We start from the raw sequence: 19670 nt of genomic DNA on the forward strand, positions 1-19670 counted from the left end.
CGGAGGCGGCGGTCGCGCAGTCTAAGGCCGAGCCCAGGGCGTATTGGGGCAGTGTGCGGCCGCGCCGGCCTGAGGGAGACTGCGGTGGTAGAGTCGGAGAAGCGTCCCCCTGCCCGGAGCTGCGATGAGCACCCCAGCCGTGCCCCAGGACCTGCAGCTGCCCCCGAGTCAGAGGGCCCAGTCCGCGTTCAGAGGTGAGGGCCGCGGTGCCGGTAACGGCCGGAGCGGCCGCGGGGGGATGGCTCGGGCCGGGCCATCAGGGCCTTGGGTTCGCAGACCAGTTTCCGCCCAGTTCAGTTCTGCGAGAAGTCTGGACAGGGTTTGTGAAATGGACAGTCGGAGTGGTGCCCGCTCCGTGGTGTTAGTGTGCGCGTTGAACGCGTCGCGTGCGGTCGCGACCCACTGGCGGCGGCGACGGGCTTCGGTGAGAGGATCCGTTTGGCCAGGGGGTGGGGTGGGGTGGGGTCGGGGGAGTGTGCGCGGCTCCGGCAGGGACCCGCGTTGGGGACCCGGGCCCGCGGAGGCAGGGCCGCGTCGGTGCTGGGAGCTGACTGCGCCTGCGCAGGGCGCTCCCGCCTCCTGAGTCGGGAGTTAGTTTCTGGAGGGACGGGAGTGTTCAACTGATGCTTCAGATTTAACACATGTCGCCTTCGGCTTTATAGAAATCTAGGGTTAGCTGCGTCTTAAGAAATAATAGATATTTCTTGTCCTACACGTGGGAAAACAGGAAAGAAATTCTCACCCAATTCTGGTAAATTAGAACTTGGAGTCTGGTGTCTCATCTCTACCATTTAGCTTCTTAAAACTTGGCTTTCAGGAGCTGTATGTTGAAAATGATGTTCTCCAGACTTTTCACTTTCAGACAGTAGAGAATGTGATTCTTGTACAGAGTGGTTATGGGGACCAGTTATAGTAACAGTCATTTCAAAATGTGATTATTTCTCAAAGGCAGTACTGAACTGGGAAATTTTCTGTTATACATAAGATGTAATCTCAAGTAGAACATTTTTCTAAGTTAAATCTTCATTTAGTCAGTATTTTATTTGATGTTGTTATTGCAGCTGATGTTGACCTGTAGCTCTTTTGTTATTTAGAGCAAAGAAGACAAAAACTCAAGGAGCATCTGTTAAAAAGAAAAACTTTTTTTGCATACAAACAGGAAAATCAGATATTATCCAGGTGAGGTCAAATTTTTTTCACTTCACATCTGTCAAATTATATCAGAGCCGTTCAGTAAAGATGTAATGTGAGCCACACATGTAATTTAAAATTTGCTAGTAACCCCATTTTTAAAGTTTTGTTTTTTAAAGATGAAATGAAGTTTATTTAATCCAGTATTTTAATTTGTATTTCTTTATATTAGGTACCCTACTTATTGATATATTTTGTCTTGATGAATGCTTCATACCCTTCCCCAGGGTGGAAAATACTCAGATTCTGCTATGTTTAGGAGATAGAGCTGGCAGGACTTGGTGATGGATTAGATATGGGATGTAAAAGAAAAAATAAGAGTTGAAGATGATCCTTAATGTTCCAGGGTAAAGGAGGCTAAAGAGATATGACAACTAAATTCAATACCTGACCCTTATACTGTATTTAATAGTGGAAGGTGAAATGCTATAAAGGACATTATTAGGTCAGTTTTCAACTATGAACAATAGATTAAAATGGTTAATCAGGGCTTCCCTGGTGGCGCAGTGGTTGAGAGTCTGCCTGCCAATGCAGGGGACACGGGTTCGAGCCCTGGTCTGGGAAGATCCCACATGCCGCGGAGCGGCTAGGCCCATGAGCCACAACTGCTGAGCCTGCGCGACTGGAGCCTGTGCTCCACAACAAGAGGGGCCGCAATAGTGAGAGGCCCGCGCACCGCAATGAAGAGTGGCCCCTGCTTGCCGCAACTAGAGAAAGCCCTTGCACAGAAACGAAAACCCAACACAGCCAAAAATAAATATAAAAATAAATAAATTTTTTAAAAAATGGTTAATCAAGGTAAATTTATGAATTTGATGACTGTTCTGTGGTTATGTAAGAGAAAATTCCTATTTTTAGGAAATAAACATTTAAGTATTTAAGGGTAAAGAGGCATCATGTATGTAACTTAACTTGAAAGGTTCAGATAAAAAGTTGTGTATACTCCACACACAGACATGTTCAGAAAGAGTGCAAATGATAATGCAAATGGGATAAAATGTTAACAATAGGCAAATCTGGATAAAGAGTTTGAATTATTTATAATTTTGCAACTTTATATAAGTTTGGCATTATTTCCAAATAAAAATTTTTTTAATTGTTTTACTCTACATTAATTAGTTGCTTTTCTTTAGAATAAACATTTTCTTTCACAAATCCCAATTTTTTGTTTAAGACAAAAGATGATCCTAGACTTTTGATTTGAATAACTGAGTGGATAGCGATACCATATATTGAGATGGGAAGCCTGAGGGAGGAGTGGGAGAAACGGGAGTTCTGTTCTGACCATGTTAAGTCTGAGGCAGCAATAAGACATCTAAGTGGAGATACCAAATAGCGATGTGTCTGAAGGTCAGGGGTGAGAACGGGACTACAGATATAAACTTGGGAGTTGTCAGTGTGTAGATGGTATTTCTTTAAAACCTTGGGGTGGAATGAGATTACTAGAGAGAAAGCAAAGAGAACATTAATTCACATAAGACAGTGACTCTCAACTACTTATTTAAATAAGGAATCCAACTGGGTCGTGGGGTTTAGAGTACTCTTATACACAATGGGAAGAAAAGAACATTCTAAACTCAACTATACAGAAATCAAATTTTGCTGACTCTAAAATGTACATTTTGTTCACATTTTTACGTCTCTGAACTTGAAATCTGCCTTAGAATCCAAGGCCTATCCAGCTGACCCTTTTTTTCCCTTCGTTCTTGGAATACAAAATCACTTGCTAAGAGATTCTCACAGCTTGTACTAACCTATACTGTAGCCTGGACTAGCCTATATCTGTAAAAAAGGAGTTTAAGTTTAATTCTTGAAGAAGCTTTTGCTTTGTATATATATATTCTAAATGCAATGCTATTTAGAAACTAAAATCCACATTGATTAATAAATTAAGTTGTGAGTGTGTGTGGAAATTTTTGAATTTCTTTTGGGAGAGCTATTTAAAATTTTTTTTTCAATGTAAGTCTGGTACTAAGTACTTAAAACTAACCAAAGAAAATGTTGCTTAATAAAGATTTTTGAAGACTTGTTTGAATGACTAGAGAATGGTTTAGAATGAGATTACGGCGGGGGGGGCGGTATTAAGGCTTGTAAGAAGATACCTTTAAATTCCTCAGCCGTCTTGTTTACGCTATTAAATCACCCTATAATAAAGAAGAGTTTTGCTTAGGACAAATAAATCTCAGCTCAGTTCTTGCATCAGTTTAAAACTGCAAAGTCAGATAATTGTTATGTCCTCCCATACCTCCCCCAGAAAAGGAAACTTCCTTGGTATGGACTTTTTTTTTTTTTTTTTAAGTGGTAGAGACCAGAGAGTGAGGACATCTGAAGGCCAGATCCAAGAAGAGACAAAAGTTTTGGAACTTAAGGCAAAAATGGTAAGATACGGAATAGCCCTCCTAAATGTTCCCTTTCCCCTCATTCCTAAAGAAGGTTTTTTCCTAAACTCTTTCTGAAAGGTTTGTCTTTAACTCTTTCAGGCTGATAAAGAGAATGTCGGTAGACCTACTGGGATCAAGAATAATATAACAATGGAAAAAAACTGTATTCCTTTAAAACCTTCTAATGAATTAACCAATTCAACTACAGCAGTTGATACACCTAATTTTGAGGATAATAATCAAACTCTGCCATTGTTACCAATTATAGATGACCCCCAAAGTCAACATATGACATTAAGCCAAGCATTTCACCTTAAAAACAACAGTAAAAAGAAACAAATGACTACAGAAAAACCAAAGCAAGAGGCTAACATGCCCAAGAAACCTGTGCTTGGATCTTACCGTGGCCAAATTGTTCAGTCTAAGATTAATTCCTTTAGAAAACCTCTACAAGTCAAAGATGAGAGTTCTGCAACAACGAAGAAACTTTCAGCTACTGTCCTGAAAGCCACAAAGTCTCAGCCTGTACACACCAGCAGTGTAACAGTGAAAAGTGATAGAGCCTCACATATGACGACTGCCACTAAATCTGTGAGCACTACATCTCAGAGCAGTCAACTTGTGCGACCTTCTATTAGAAGTCACCACAGTAATAACCAGGACACCACGAAACAAGGCATCAGTAGGACGTCTGCCAATGTTACAGTTCGGAAAGGGCCTCGAGAGAAAGAATTATTACAGTTAAATACAGTTTCGTCTGTTATCAAAACGAGTTCTTCTCAGGACATAAAAAGAAATAAGACACTATCAAGAAGCATGACATCTGAAATGGTAGCCAGGCCTGCTTCGTCTTCTAATACTAAACTGATAGAAAAGTCAAAAAGCATTGACCAGCGCAGATATACCATGGTGAAAGCAGCTATTGATAGTAGATGGACTCAGCCCAGAGAAACTGCGGAGGAGAGAAAGTAAGTCGATGTAATTTTGTTAGCTTAATTTTTAGTAGGGTACCATTTGTGAATTTGGCTTATCATTTCCTTGAATGTATTAGAGCTTTTTGTACATGGATTCTCTTCAGTCATATGCAGATCAATTTAAGCAAATTTATATTGTGGAACAGTATGTCCTAAGTTATTGTGCTTGAGTGTGTTTAATTAGGTTGTTTTATGTAATCTAAGTTAAAATGCTTAATAAAATTGAGAAATATTTTATTACCTCTCCATTTAAAAATGCATTCTTGTTGGGCTTCCCTGGTGGCGCAGTGGTTGAGAGTCCGCCTGCCGATGCAGGGGACATGGGTTCGTGCCCCGGTCAGGGAAGATCCCACATGCCGCGGAGCAGCTGGGCCCGTGAGCCATGGCCGCTGAGCCTGCGCGTCCGGAGCCTGTGCTCTGCAACGGGAGAGGCCACAACAGTGAGAGGCCCGCATACCGCAAAAAAAAAAAAAAAAAAAATGCATTCTTGGGCTTCCCTGGTGGCGCAGCGGTTGAGGGTCCGCCTGCCGATGCAGGGGACACGGGTCCATGCCCCGGTCCGGGAGGATCCCACATGATGCGGAGCGGCTGGGCCCATGAGCCATGGCCGCTGGGCCTGCACGTCTGGAGCCTGTGCTCTGCAACGGGAGAGGCCACAACAGTGAGAGGCCCGCGTACCGCAAAAAAAAAAAAAAAAAAAATGCATTCTTGGGGTCTTTGTGAGCATGTCATTAACATTGATAGGTTCTGTCTTTCTTTTTCTTCAAGCTGGTGAACTATGTATGTGCCACTAGTTTAGAATTACTTAAAGACCTGAAATATTAACTTTCACTCTGTTTGACAGAATTCTGTTATCAGTATCACAGTAATGTTTATATGCTGCTTCTAACTGTAGGGCTCGTCTGAGTGAGTGGAAAGCTGGCAAAGGAAGAGTAATGAAAAGGCCTCCGAGCTCAGTGGTTACCCAGCCTGAGCCCGAAGCACAAAATGAAAAACCAGTCGGGTCCTTCTGGACTACCATGGCAGAAGAAGACGAACAACGATTATTTACTGAAAAAGTAAACAAGACATTTTCTGAATGCCTAAACCTGATTAATGAGGTAGAGTCTTTGTCTTATATTTGTGTAGTAGTTTATAGTTTGCAAATTAACCTTCATCAACATTATCTCATTAAATTATACTGTCAATCTTTTTTGACCAGTTAATGTGTCAGCAGTGTTATGGAGACTTACTGTTAATTGTGAGATTGTTTCTCTTTAGCCTTAAACGGACTCCATTCTCACTGAGTTCATATAAATATATCGAATGGATACTTAGATTTTTTTTCAGTTGAGTTGTAAATATTGTATTCCTCTAAGATGTTACCATGGAGTGGGCTGGGGGTGGATATTCACTCTGATACTTTTGTTTTTACATTCATTCAATATATTTACAATTTGTTTTCAACTCATTCCCATACTTTATCAAAGACTAGCAACACAAATTATTATCACAGATTAAATTTAACTAAAATAGTTGCAAACAAAATCCCACTAATCTAAACCAATATCATCATGGCCTTGAACTGTAGAATTTTACGATTTGGACCAGAATTCCTATTGTATGGTCATCAACTTCAGAGCGTTTTTTTTTTTTAATTTCCTGACTTCTCCTTAATTTAAAAAAATATATAGGGCCTCCCTGGTGGCGCAGTGGTTGAGAGTCCGCCTGCCGATGCAGGGGATACAGGTTCGTGCCCCGGTCTGGGAGGATCCCATATGCCGCGGAGCGGCTGGGCCCGTGAGCCGTGGCCGCTGGGCCTGCGCATCCGGAGCCTGTGCTCCGCAACGGGAGAGGCCACAACAGTGAGAGGCCCGCATACAGCAAAAAAAAAAAAAAAAAAAAATATATATATATATATATATATATATACGTGTATATTTTAATATTTATAAAAAATCATCTTAATATATTGTTTAACTGTCGCTTATAGTTGTGAATTTCTTTTTATACATCTTTATTGGAGTATAATTGCTTCACAGTGTTGTGTTAGTTTCTGCCGTACGACAAAGTGAATCAGCTATATGCACACACATATCCCCATATCCCCTCCTTCTTGAGCCTCCCTCCCAGCCTCCCTATCCCACCCCTCTAGGTGGTCACAAGGCATCGAGCTGATCTCCCCATCACTCACTAGTATCTAAGATCCATAGCAAGACTGAACATATAGAGCGTGATTTCAAACCTTTCTCTAGTCTTCATGAGCATCTTTCAACTTTTTGTGGTTCTGACAACCAGTGAAAATTATAGTCAGGGAAACTGATTCTCCTTATTTCTGATCTGGGGTTTTTTATTGATACTATGGAATTTTTCTGCCCTACTACTTAACTATATATAGCTCTTAATTACATAAACCATTATAGATTCATTTTAATCTTACTATCAAAACTTTTTGACAAAGATAATTGAAAAAACTTGCAAGCTATTCTCATAAGCATCTGGTAGATGCAAAAATTCTAAATAAAGTATAACAAATAGAATCTCATAATATATAAGAGGATAAACATCAAGATCAAGTAGAGTTTTAGTCATTTTTTTACTAATATTTTTCTCAACTAGTATTTCTTTTTTCTCTTCTCTCTGACTTTTGACTGCTTTGCTTCTTGCTAGCCATTCAGAACAAGTCTGGAGTAAGGAGTATAATGGTGAATATTTTATGAATAATTTTCTACCAACCTTTTCTCTCTTTATCACTGACCTTGATTACAGTAAGTTTACTTAATTGTTCATAGTTTGTAGGCTAAATGATATCACTCACTTTATTTCTTGCGATTTTAGGGATGTCCAAAAGAAGAAGTATTGGTTACACTAAACGACCTGATTAAAGATATTCCAGATGCCAAAAAACTTGTTAAATATTGGATATGCCTTGCACGTGTTGAACCACTTACGAGTCCTATTGAAAATATTATCGCAATCTATGAGAAGGCCATTCTGGCAGGAGCTCAGGTGAGATTAAAACTTACTGGTCTTTATTATTACAGTGTAAATAATTCAGAATTATTTTGGAACACATCACCACATAACCTGATAAAATTGTGGTTATATATGTGGCAGTGATGAATGTTTAAAGGCCACAAGGATTGCATATAATAAAGGCTGTTTCTCAACCTTCTAAAACTTGCTCACGTACTAGGGATAATCAGACCTTAGAAAATGGATATAAGCTGAAATGTGTATTTCATGAAACGTGCTGTGAGAAATATTTTAGCACAGCATGTCGTTTTGCACATTCTCTAGTTGAGAAATCTACTGGGAAACTGAATTTTCAATATTAAAATGTATTTATTGACTAGAAAGCAAATGGAATTAAATTAACTTTTAAAACGTTAGTAAGTTCTGATGCCTTTGTGAGAGAATTCTCTTTCACTTCAGGAGTATATCTTTATGGACTCACATTTATATGCCATATGTTTGGTCCAGAAAATGGCAATAAACTAATATCTCTGACATTATTACCACCATAGTGGTTTGATATTATACCTGTCACCTCTTCCTTGTGTGCTGCTACCAAAAAAACCCTGGGTATAGAAAAAAATGATATCTTGAGGATTTTTGGATTTGATTGGTTTTGTTGTCTTTATGGGCAGATATTCCTAAAATGTATTTCTTTCTGACCAAGTTTCTCAGAAACGCATTCTTAGAAATTGTTTACAAAGAGAGTTTTTTAAAAACTTTTTTAGTCTTTTCTTAAGAAAGGTCTATATCCTTTAGTATCAGCAAAACCAGCAAATGCTATTTGATGTTTCACCTGAATCAAAAATCAAATATTCAGCAGATATTCTCTCTATGGCTATTATGTGTAAAACACTTTGCTGAAGGGTAATTGTATTTCACCGAATCTCACCTGGAAGAGAATGTTAGGTCCCTACTACATTGAACCAGAAGGGACGTTACTTACAGCAGCTTGTGACAGTATAGCTAGGATGCAAAACTAGAGCCAGGTGTTCACAGAGAAAGCAGTAGTGTAAAGAGAAAGATGTGAGACCAGGGCAGAAATTGGAAAACAGGGATCAAAATTAGCCAAGAAAATTAAAAGCCAGATGGGTGAGTAGTTCAGGACTAAGTTCTAGAATTAAGAATATGAGCCTGAGCTTCTCTTTTGTATAATATTTTGAATTTATTGCATTAGCAGGCATCGTGGTTCAAAGGAACATAGTAAGTACTTATAATATCTGACATATAATTGATGCTTTACTAAACTGTTGAATTTTTGAATAAATGAAATGTTAGGCTGATCAACCTTGAACTCTTCAGAAATGCATTTAATAGCATGTGAAACAAAAATATAACCATGGACTTGGATGTAGGGGAAAAGGAATAAACTAATATAAATTTAGAGAAACTTAATATAATCAGCTCTTTGATAGATATTAATAGTCTTAATTTGCTATTTGTTCATTCCTTTTGTTCCTATCAGGTAAGCAGTAATATTTACCATAGGCTTAAGAAAAATTATGGGGAAATTTTTTAAACTGATGAAATTCTATCCCTTAAGTTCATTTTTTTTTTTTGCGGTACGCGGGCCTCTCACTGCTGTGGCCTCTCCCGTTGCGGAGCACAGGCTCCGGACGCGCAGGCTCAGCGGCCATGGCTCACGGGCCCAGCCGCTTAACGGCATGTGGGATCTTCCCGGAGTGGGGCACGAACCCGTGTCCCCTGCATCTGCAGGCGGACTCTCAACCACTGCGCCACCAGGGAAGCCCACCTTAAGTTCATTTTTATTTGGAAAAGACAGTCATTTTTTTCAATTTGAGTGGCAAAATAAGTGTTCTGAGAAAAATGGTCCAAGAATCATTGCTTTGTTATAAAATGTGAAATTTAATCACTGGTTTTAATATTTTCAACTTGGACAACCTTAGTTAATGTCTGAGAATATAAAACTTATATGGGTCTGGTTTCTTCATTAAAAAAATATTAAGCCTATTGAAGAGATGCGACATGCAATTGTTGACATTCTTACAATGAAGAGTCAAGAAAAAGTTAAATTTGGTAAGTTCGTTTCTTTTGTTTTCTTCAAGTGAATTATGATTTAATTAAATTTCTTTGCTGAATTATTTTTCTTTTATCTTTTTAAACTTTTTAAATATTTAAGTTGTTTCTTTCCTCATACTTCTGTTGACATACCTCTGAAATTCATTGGCTTTACATAGTATGAATATGAATAATTTTTAATTAGGAGGTCTGGTTTGAAACCCAAATTTGTTATCATGTGTCTGTGAAAGTTACCTTACCTTTCTAGGCCTTAATTTCCTGTCTTAAAAATGAGGCAGTTTGACTAGATGAGATCTATAAGACTTTTTGGTTCAACAGAGAATATTTCTATTTATGTTTGCTGTTATTATGCCCCAGTGGAACATACAGATGTATATGCTCTGATCTTACTGGCTATATTTAAAGGAGCTTAAGAGGGAATGGTCAAGGAGACAGGAGGAAAAACCAGGAAAGACTAGGATACCACAAACCAAAGGGGCAGAAAGGTTTAAGAATAGTCCAACCCATTGAAATGGGTGAAGGGCGCCAAAAGATACAAATTACCAGTTATAAAATAAATAAGTCCTGGGGATACAAAGTACAGCGTGGTGACTGTAGATAATAACACTGTATTGCATATTTGAAAGTTGCTGAGAAAGTAGATCTTAAAAGTCCTCATCACAAGAAAAAAAATGTGTAACTATGTATGGGGAGAGATGTTTTCATTTCACAATATGTTCTGGTCATCATTTCATGATACATACAAATATCAAATCATGTTGTACACTTGAAACTAATATAATGTATGTCATTTATACCTCAATTAAAAAAAATTTTTTTAAGTATAACCCAATCCTGTGTCTTTGTGCTAAAGACAGCAAAGTAGAAATAAGAATTTTATAGAACCTTCTTCCTCATAATTCTCACTGGCTCTAGAGATATTTAGAAAGAGAAAACCAGTATTTAAACCTGATTCAGTTATTCTACCTTTATTTTCCTTAATAGAATCATACTAGTTAGTGGCATCTTTCCAGCTGCTAGAATATTTATCTTTAGATGGAAAAAGAAATGCTATCCATAAACTCTTGGCTTTTGAAATATATAATTATAAATTCTAGGTATAAAATACATTTTACAAATTAAAATTATTCGTAAACAGCAAGAAAACATCTTTGGGAAGTATAAGACAAATAATAAGAGAGAGAAGCACCTCTTGGGTATCTCTCAGATTCCTTAATCCCAGAAATCCAAACTTGACTACATCACTTTTCCCTAAACCTTTTCCTTAGTTTGGTTCCCCATCTCAGTGACCGACACTGTCGAGTTCTCCAAGCCAGAAATCTTGGGATTATATTTCACTCCTTCTCTCTTTTCCCACTTTCCCACCCCTGTTTCCTAGCCAATAAAATTCAGTTTAACTTCCTAGGCATCTCTTAAAATCCGTCCACTTCTCTCCATCTTTACTCTCATTACTATAGTCACGATCACTGACAGCTCTTACGTGGACTACAACAATGGTTTCCTTACTTAGTTTCCTGCTTCTCTACTCTCGCTCCAGTCTGTTCTCAAGACTGCAACCAAAATGCCCCATCACGTATCTGCTTAGATTCCTGATCCCAGCCTCTCTTGTCACTCCCTCTCCTCCACATCCCTGATTTCTTTCTTTGCTTTTTTTTTATTTCCTAGAAGGGGCTGTACTATCTCTCTTGCCTCTGGGTCTCTCCAAGCCAGTCTTCTACTTTTAACCTAATTCGTATTTATCCTTTAGACCACAGTTCACCTGTCACTTCCTTGAGGTAGCCTTCCTGGATGTCCACCTTTCCTCTCAACCCAACTAGATGATATGCCCTGTTTTGTGCTCGCTGGTTTTCTCTGTGCAGTCTTTTATGCACTTGATTGCTTGTTTGTTTGTCTTGTCTTTCAAACTCTAAACTCTGTTGTCAAGGACTGGGTCTGATCTTCCTCGCCACTGCAGCCCCAGTACTACTGCAAAAATATTTGTTGAATTAATGAATCGATATTCCCTCTCTCCTCACTTCACCTTATCCTCACTAAACCACATTCACTTTATCATGTAACTAAAATCATCACTTAGTAAAATCTGTATCAATTTTAAAAAAGGAAGAAAACCTAATAATTTCCTAATAATCAAATCTAAAGGTCTTTTCAGCTCAGTGGATTTACCAGGATGTCTCACAAGTATTTTCACATCTAACATGTTTTATTTAGAACGCCTTGTCTTCCCTCGCTGCTTCCTCATACCACCATCTCTTCCTCCCAAAAAAGAAAAAAAAAAAAAGAAAAAATCCTCCTTTGCCATTAAAGACTCTGAAGCAAGAAATTTTAGAAGGAATGCACACATCCACACTCATTCAGACCTTCATATGCATTAATTTGTTAAGTCCTGACTCAGGAATAACACTAAACTTGGGCCCTTCCTTCTCACTGTCCACCGCTACCACCTTGCTCAGGCTGTGATAACAGCTTTGTCTTCTTACCAGCACAGATCATTGCCTTTTTTTTTTTTGGTTGCACTGCACAGCATGTGGGATCTTAGTTCCCCGATTAGGGATCAAACCCGTGCCCCTGCAGTGGAAGCGCGGAGTCTTAACTGCTGGACCTCCAGGGAAGTCCCACAAATCATTCTCTGCCATTCTAAACCATTCTGTATAGTGACCAAATCTAATTGTATCTGTCTCTCCAGTGAATTTTTTTAACTAAAACTTCCTCCCTGTCTGAACTCATCACCTCCTTCCAACATTTCCACCTTGCTCCTTACCCTATGTTCTAAGCACACTGGCCCTTTAATGTTGTCTTAATGGATCATTTTCTTTTAAGCTTCATATCGAAATTGTCTTCCTTTGTCTTGTACTCATTTTTCAAGACCTTGCCTAAATGTCATTTGTGAAGCCTTCCCTTGCCATCTCCCTGTCCCTCAAGCAAAGTCAGTTATTTCTTTTTATGGGTTCCCATAACCTTTTGTTTTTACCTCAATTAAAGCATTTTCCTCATTTTATAATTATTTTAAAGCATGTCTCTTCCGCAGAATGTGAACTTTTTAAAGATAGGGATGATTTCCTTCTTATATTTGTATCTATAATCCCTGACACATAGGAGATAGTAAATATTTGTTAAATAATTGTTAGCAGTATTTGCTTAGAAAAACTAGTGGTTGGGAGTTGGCAGTTTGGTTCCTTTACTTTGAAAATCTGGCCAACTGTAAATAACTTTGTCTTCTGATTTTGTTCTTTAAATTTGACCAAAAGCTTAATCTATAAATCTGTTTCTATAGGAGAAAATATTGAGGAGCCTTGTGCAACCAAGGAACAAATCCAAGAAGCCACCATTGACGATATAAGTGTTAATCTGGGGTCAGAAAAACCGGAAATAGAAAATAAGCATCCTAGAAATGTGGTATTTCAAGGTTGTGAAAAAGAGCAAGATGACAAAACAAAAGATCCAACCAGTGATGTTAAAACCCCCAAATCAGAAACTAGGGCGGGTTGTTTAATTAAATATAATGTGTCTACTACTCCATACTTGCAAAGGTAAACTTTTAAAATGTAATGTGCTCTGGTTTGTTTTTATGCTTAGGATAATGCATGTGGTATTTTAAAATGTTTAAGATAGCTTCCGATTAGAACTATTTGTTAATAAAAAGGTTTGAAACAAACAAAATGTGATTGGAACATTTCGCCTTTTAAATACTGTACTTGCTTTGCTTTTCCCTAAATATTGCCATTTTCAAAAAGAAAAACTTTTACATCATTTTACTTTTATCTCTGTGTATTATTAATAACAGTGGGTTTTGGAATTGAGCGATTAGCCAATTCTATAGATATTCAAGTATCTACTGTGTACAAGTTGTAACAACGAGAAATGAATAAGTTCCTTACTTATTGCAGGACCTCTTTCTGTAGGACAAGCAGTGACATGGTTGTAAAATACAAGTTATAGTATGATAAATAGCATAAAAGTGTGAAGTGAAAATGTTAACATGTTTTTTAACTCTGGGAATAATTTTGTGGTTTTTTTAGTGTGAAAAAGAAGATGCAGTTTGACGAAACAAATTCTGCATTTAAAGAGCTAAAGTTTCTCACACCAGTTAGACGATCTCGACGTCTTCAAGAGAAGACTTCGAAATTGCCAGATATGTTAAAAGACCATTTTCCTTGTGTGTCTTCACTGGAGCAGCTAACAGAGTTGGGAAGTGAAACTGATGCTTTTGTGTGCCGCCCCAACGCAGCCCTGTGCCGCTTGTACTTGGAGACTGACACGACAGAAGAGAAGTGAAGCTCTGATAGGAGTGGGGTTGTATTATTCCGAGGGTGTTTGGTTGGTTGGTTTGTTGTGGCTTTGCATGTCCCTTAGGTCAAGAGTCGCCAAGTACCTAAGTATTCACGGCAGTCAGCGCTCCTACTAATGTCCACTCTATAGCAGGTGTTGCCTTCTGTGCATAGGAAAGCTAATCCTACCTTATCGATCTCAATAGACTGACTTTTCCTCTAAGACAGGTAAATTTTGTGAAGACAAGAGTTAGCTTGCTTTGTCACCCAATTCTAGTAGCCCAGACTGCTGTGGTCTCCTGTGTCCCTGAGACTCTGCCCCTGGTTCTTCATTGTCACTCTCCAGCAATGCCAGTGTGTCTGCATCTGTGGTCTCTTGGCCTCTTTTTTATTATAGCCGAGGTCCCCGAGAGGGATAGTTAACTAAATACTCCATTTCTAAAAGAAGATAATTTGTTGGAAGAAAGAAAATGTGCCAAACCTAGTGGGCATTCAGAACCTTAAATCTGAGTTCCTTTCTTTAGTTCCTTTTCTAACTTGACTATCCAAAATGTTAAAAATGTTAACTTCCATCACTTCTTTTGATATAGTTTATAGACTAATAGAAGGCAGTTAAAGAAGGAATATATAATACTTCATAAATGTCATCCTAGTTTAGGTAGTATTTCTAAAATAACTAATACTTAAAATTGATTTCTTCCTTGTAATATAAAAACTTCATCATGTCTCCTAAAACATGATAGTCATACACAGTAAGTAGGTCTCTGCTCCCCATACATAAATACTACCAGTAAAATTGTTTTGTAAGTCTCTGAACTAATACTTAAATGGCATACATCCTTCACCAACTCTACAGTTTCAAGTTAAGATTTAGTCATCGTAAAAGGTTAGTTTTAAAACTTTGAAATATGAATGTGGTTGAAAATCACATACTTATTCTTATTTATGTTCATTAATTCCAGTTGTATAATAGTGCCAGTCTTTGTTCTATTTATTGTCTTATGTTGTAGAGAGTAGGGTTTTTATTCCTTTTAAGCTGTGTGCCTAATATGTATACAATAAATGAAAACATCTATATAACGATATTGCAATGACATTTCTTTCAACAAATATAAAAATGCAGTTTAACCACGGTGAATAAATTTGAACCTTGCCTTTGAAATACATTATAGTGGGATTGGACTTTAGGTTTTTCAACACTTAAAATAAGTGTGTGCTTAATGGTGTATTTCCTTTTGAAAAATTATCAATCTACTTATCTAAAACTTAAAAAACTAATTCTTTAGTTTTTTTTCATCCTTTGTATGAATGGCGCAAAATATGCCATTTTGAAATAAACTTCAAGCTGGCGTATACTCTCAGCTTTGTTATATCCATACCATATGTTTCATTAGGCCATATAACATAGCTTGAAATATCTCAGTGAAAGAGTTTGAGTTAAACTGTTCTGTTTGGACAGGTTTCATAGAGTGGGTTTTTTTTTTTTCCTCTTCAACGGAGGGAAAATCTATCTAAATCGTCGTAGACTAGTTGTAACTCCTTTCCAGATGCTTGAGAACAGTTAGCACATGTCCTAGGTTTGTTCCAAGCTAAATATCTCCAAGAATGTGATGGATGGTGCATGAGCCTTGAAGTCCAACAGGCCTACATTCAAAAGTTCTGCTCCTACCTTCTCTTAAAAGTTACATGACTGTGGAGAAGCTACTTAATTGAATCTCCTGTTTCTGAAGGGTGAAATGGAGATAATCCGTTTTGGTCATTTTGTATCATTTTTATCTGCCTGTCCCTCCTGTTGAATGGCCAGAATGGGCACCTGACTGAAGCTGGACTGTCAGAATCCTTTCCACAGGTGTTTGGAATCAGGACTGAGAGTCAGTCTTTCCTATGTAGTTGGACCTGGAAAATGTAAATAAGTACTGGGTGACCGAACGAAGGTTGGGGAGCAAAGGTCACCAGAGAGAACAGTGAAGTAACTACCCAGAGAAAAGCAGGGGCTCCTGCCTGGGGTTTTCTTTTTTCTTTTCTTTCTTTTTTTTTTTTAATTTTAAAATGTTGGTTTTATTTTAAGACTCTCTTAACTGCTCCAGCAACCCCAGGCAGCCTCTACATCCCTCACACAGGACTCGTCCCAGCCGCCCCCCCAACTATCTGAAGTTGTGGCCTCAGTGAGTTTTGAATTTGGCAGGAACTGAAATTATTTAGGGTCCCACAGGCAGGCAGCATTTTCACCAGAATGTGGTTTTCTGGTCCCCACCAGTATGTGCATTTTAGACAAGCAGTGAAACAGGTCAAGCTGGAGCTTTTGGCGCCCAGACAAGGTGGGGCAGCCAAGGCAGGAGAGGCGTTCGTTCAGAGCAGCGCAAGGGACTCCAGGCCAGGCTCTTCCAGATTCTGACTCCACCCAGGACTTGCATTTTAAAGATTGTTTAAATAAATTCGTTTTCTCCTTTTTTAAGAAACAGTGTTACTGACCTAATTCACATGCCGTAAAATTCACCCTTTTAAAGTGTACAATTCAGTGGGTTTTAGTATATTCAGAGTTGTTTAACCATCACCACAATCTAACTTTAGAGTATTTTCATCACCCCATATACTTTTGCAACACAGATTAAGATAACCAATAACAAAAAAGGCGGTTTGGGGATAAAATTGTTTTTGAATACAACCACCCTCGATGCCACAAATGAGAAAACTGACTGTTGGGCCCCAGAGAAAACAGAAGTGACTCCTGGAGATGCTCCGCCACTTCTTCTCTGTGCTCCTTTCTATTTTCTTGCAGCCCCGTCCGCATGCATCGCCACCTTGGGATTACTCTTTCCCATAAGCACAGGCTCTGTCCACCCATTTAAGTGCATAAGTGATCAGCCAACACGATTGGATGATGACATTTATTCTTCAGGACTACAAGTTATTGGTGGCTGGCTGTCTAGAGCCATGGGCACCGTGGTAACGAGTGTGAATGCAGCTGGAAGGTCCGCCGTGGGGTCATCAGCTCGCCCACGTGCACGTGCACAAGCTCTTCCTGAACACGAAATCTCAGGAGAACTTAGTCCTTTGCTGCTCAAACCGAGGTCTGGCAAGCAGCAGCCTGGCACCATCTGTGAGCGTGCTAGAAACTTTGAAGTTGCCGATATACAGGCCAGGTAGGACCTTGTTCATCCCATTATCCACGGCGGCCGCGCGGTCTAGCACCCAGGGCGCGGCTGCAGGCGCGCTGAGGACCTGTTGGAGCGGGCGGGGGAGGAGCGGGCGGGCGGGCAGGCAGCGCCGCGCGCCCGCGGCTTAAACAACAAGGACCGGCGGCGCCCGGGCCTCTCTGTACGCTCCGCTCCTGTCCCCCGCGCCCCCCGGACTCCGCGGCCGCCGGGCAGAGGCGCAGGCGCTCCTGCGGGACGGGGCTCGCGGCGCCCGCCCCCTTCCGTAGTGAGCCCGGCGCCTGACACCCCGGCCCCCTGGACTTGTGGACGCGGTTTTCTAGGGTCCCGGCCGGGGCGCAGGGGTTATGTCTCCTGGGGGCCGGGGCGCAGGGACATGGCTCCTGGGAGCGAGGGCCTCCAGGATTATGGGTCCTCGGAGGCCTGCCTGGGGTTTTCGATAGCCTGTCAGTTGTGTATCCAAATATATTCTTGAGGTTAAATTCAAATACAGATAAAGCAAACTTCCCCTACTCCAACCCCACTACCCTCGATAAATGTAATACTAGTGTGGTAACCTTCCAAATTCTTTTCTGTATATTTACCACACATACACAGATATAAATACATATAAACACGTGTATGTGTGGATTTTGTTTTTGCTTTGTTGGATATAAATACCATACTTTATGTATGGTTCTGCAAGTCATTTTTAAGTCCTAGGAACTCTTCATTGACATGGATTAATACATTAAGACTACATGGGAGGTTAGTAAATGGTAAAGTTTACATTTCAAAATAGAGAAAAGAAGCTGTGAGTCAGTTACCTACCCATTTTGAGAGCAAGAAACTTCAATCTCTATACCACTTGCAAAAATTAATTCCGGTAGAATAGATGGTTAAATTTAAGTAACTATATTAGAAGGAAATGTGAAATACATTTTCTCCTTAGGACAGGGAGGAATTCTTTTATAAAGGAATCTTTTAACACCGAAGGGTTGGCAGAGCTCATAGAATTTAGCAGCAGGACGAGTCCCACCTCAGTGGGAATAAGTGTGAGACATTCAGAAGCCAGACCCGTTACCACACCTGAGATCTTCAAAATTCCGAGAAAATGTACTCTGAAGCTAGAATTCTATGCCCAAGCTATAATTCAAGTTTGAGGGCATTTTCAAACATGCAAAGATTCAGTTTACCGCTCATGATCTTGTCTGAAAGCATCCCTAGGGGTTTTATTCCAGTGAAATAAAAAGTAAATCTAAGATTTAAAGAATCATTAAGCACACCAAATAAAAAAAAAAACAGAGAAATCCACATAATTGTAGATTACAAAACATTATATAAAATGAAAATACTCCAATCAACAGGAGAGGTGTCAAGGAGAAAAAAAAATAGAACTGAAGCTAATTACCTTGCTAACAAACTCATCATGTTTGGCTGCAGGATACAGAAATTCATGTTTACTCTCACCATCTAGTAGGCATTTAATTGTTAAAAATATAAAATGTAAGGGTAAGACCCAGCAATTCCATCCCTAAGTATCAAGGAGAAATGAAAACATGCCCAGGCAAAGATTGTACACAAAGATGTTCGTAATAGTCTTATATGAGCCCCAAACTGGAAACAACACAAAAGCCCATCAACTGGTGAATGAAAAAACATCGTATGCTATATCCACTCAATGGAAATTAAGCAAAAGAAAACAGACGTTAAGAAAATGGAACAAACTACTGATAAACATAGCAACATAGATGAACCTCAAAAACATACTAAGTAGGGCTTCCCTGGTGGTGCAGTGGTTAAGAATCCACCTGCTAAAGCAGGGGACAAGGGTTCAAGCCCTGGCCCGGGAAGATCCCACATGCTGCGGAGCAACTAAGCCCGTGCGCCACAACTACTGAGCCTGCATGCCACAACTACCGAAGCCCACGTGCCTAGAGCCCGTGCTCTACAACAAGAGAAGCCACCGCAATAAGAAGCCCGCGCACTGCAGCAAAGAGTGGACCCCGCTCACCGCAACTAGAGAAAGCCCGCACACAGCAACTAAGACCCAAAGCAGCCAAAAATAAAATAAATAAATTTATTTTAAAAAAAAAGATGAAGAGACTCTGTCTCTTATTTATAAAATTAAGACAATCTTTTTTTCTGTATCAATAGGGCCTGGAGTTTGAAACTATTATCTCATTAGGAACTCAGGAAAATTAACTTTGAGATTCAAAGGTCATTGGGCATCATATCTGTTTAATATTTTGAAAATATCTGTTGTATCTACATGGCTTATCAGGACGGAAACTAGACTCTAATCAGCTCTTACTTGCTCATTGTACACCATACTCTGCAAAGCTAGAGGTGCTGTCTGCAAATGCCTACTATGCTGTTATCCCCTAAAGCCCATTACTTTTCCTAGGCTTACGGTGGTGATCATTTTGAAATGTATAGAAATATCAAATTAGTATGTTGTGTACCAGGAGTTAACATAGTGTTGTAGGTCAATTGTACTTCAACGAACAAACCAACCAACCAACCAACCTATAGAGAAAGATCAGGTTTGCTGTTACCAGAGGGGCGGGGCGGGAGGGGGAATTGGATGGAGGTGGTCAAAAAGTACAAACTTCCAGTTATAAGATAAATAAGTACTAGGGATGTAACATACAACATGATAAATAGAATGTATAAACAGTGTTGTATGTT

General features: G+C 39.4%; 1 protein-coding gene across 1 annotated transcript; it reads left to right on the forward strand.

Moving 5' to 3' along the window:
* Positions 1-14952, forward strand: CKAP2 (cytoskeleton associated protein 2). Its single transcript, XM_082602032.1, has 9 exons — positions 1-194; positions 1095-1179; positions 3491-3569; positions 3672-4540; positions 5442-5646; positions 7364-7534; positions 9508-9577; positions 12852-13107; positions 13597-14952. The coding sequence occupies exons 1-9, from the start codon at positions 125-127 to the stop codon at positions 13850-13852; spliced, it is 2061 nt and encodes a 686-aa protein (XP_082458158.1). The 5' UTR covers positions 1-124; the 3' UTR covers positions 13853-14952.
* The last annotated feature ends 4718 nt before the right edge of the window (positions 14953-19670 follow it).

The sequence above is a fragment of the Mesoplodon mirus genome, assembly GCF_964341445.2.
Source record: "Mesoplodon mirus genome assembly, chromosome: 17".
Taxonomy (NCBI): Eukaryota; Metazoa; Chordata; class Mammalia; order Artiodactyla; family Ziphiidae; genus Mesoplodon; species Mesoplodon mirus.

Bases quoted from the DNA above. Each gene is read 5' to 3' on its own strand.
- CKAP2 (XM_082602032.1), top strand. From the start codon at position 125: ATGAGCACCCCAGCCGTGCCCCAGGACCTGCAGCTGCCCCCGAGTCAG. The intron at 4,541-5,441 runs GTAAGTCGATGT...TTCTAACTGTAG, and splicing joins GAAACTGCGGAGGAGAGAAA to GGCTCGTCTGAGTGAGTGGA. The intron at 7,535-9,507 runs GTGAGATTAAAA...AAAAATATTAAG, and splicing joins CCATTCTGGCAGGAGCTCAG to CCTATTGAAGAGATGCGACA.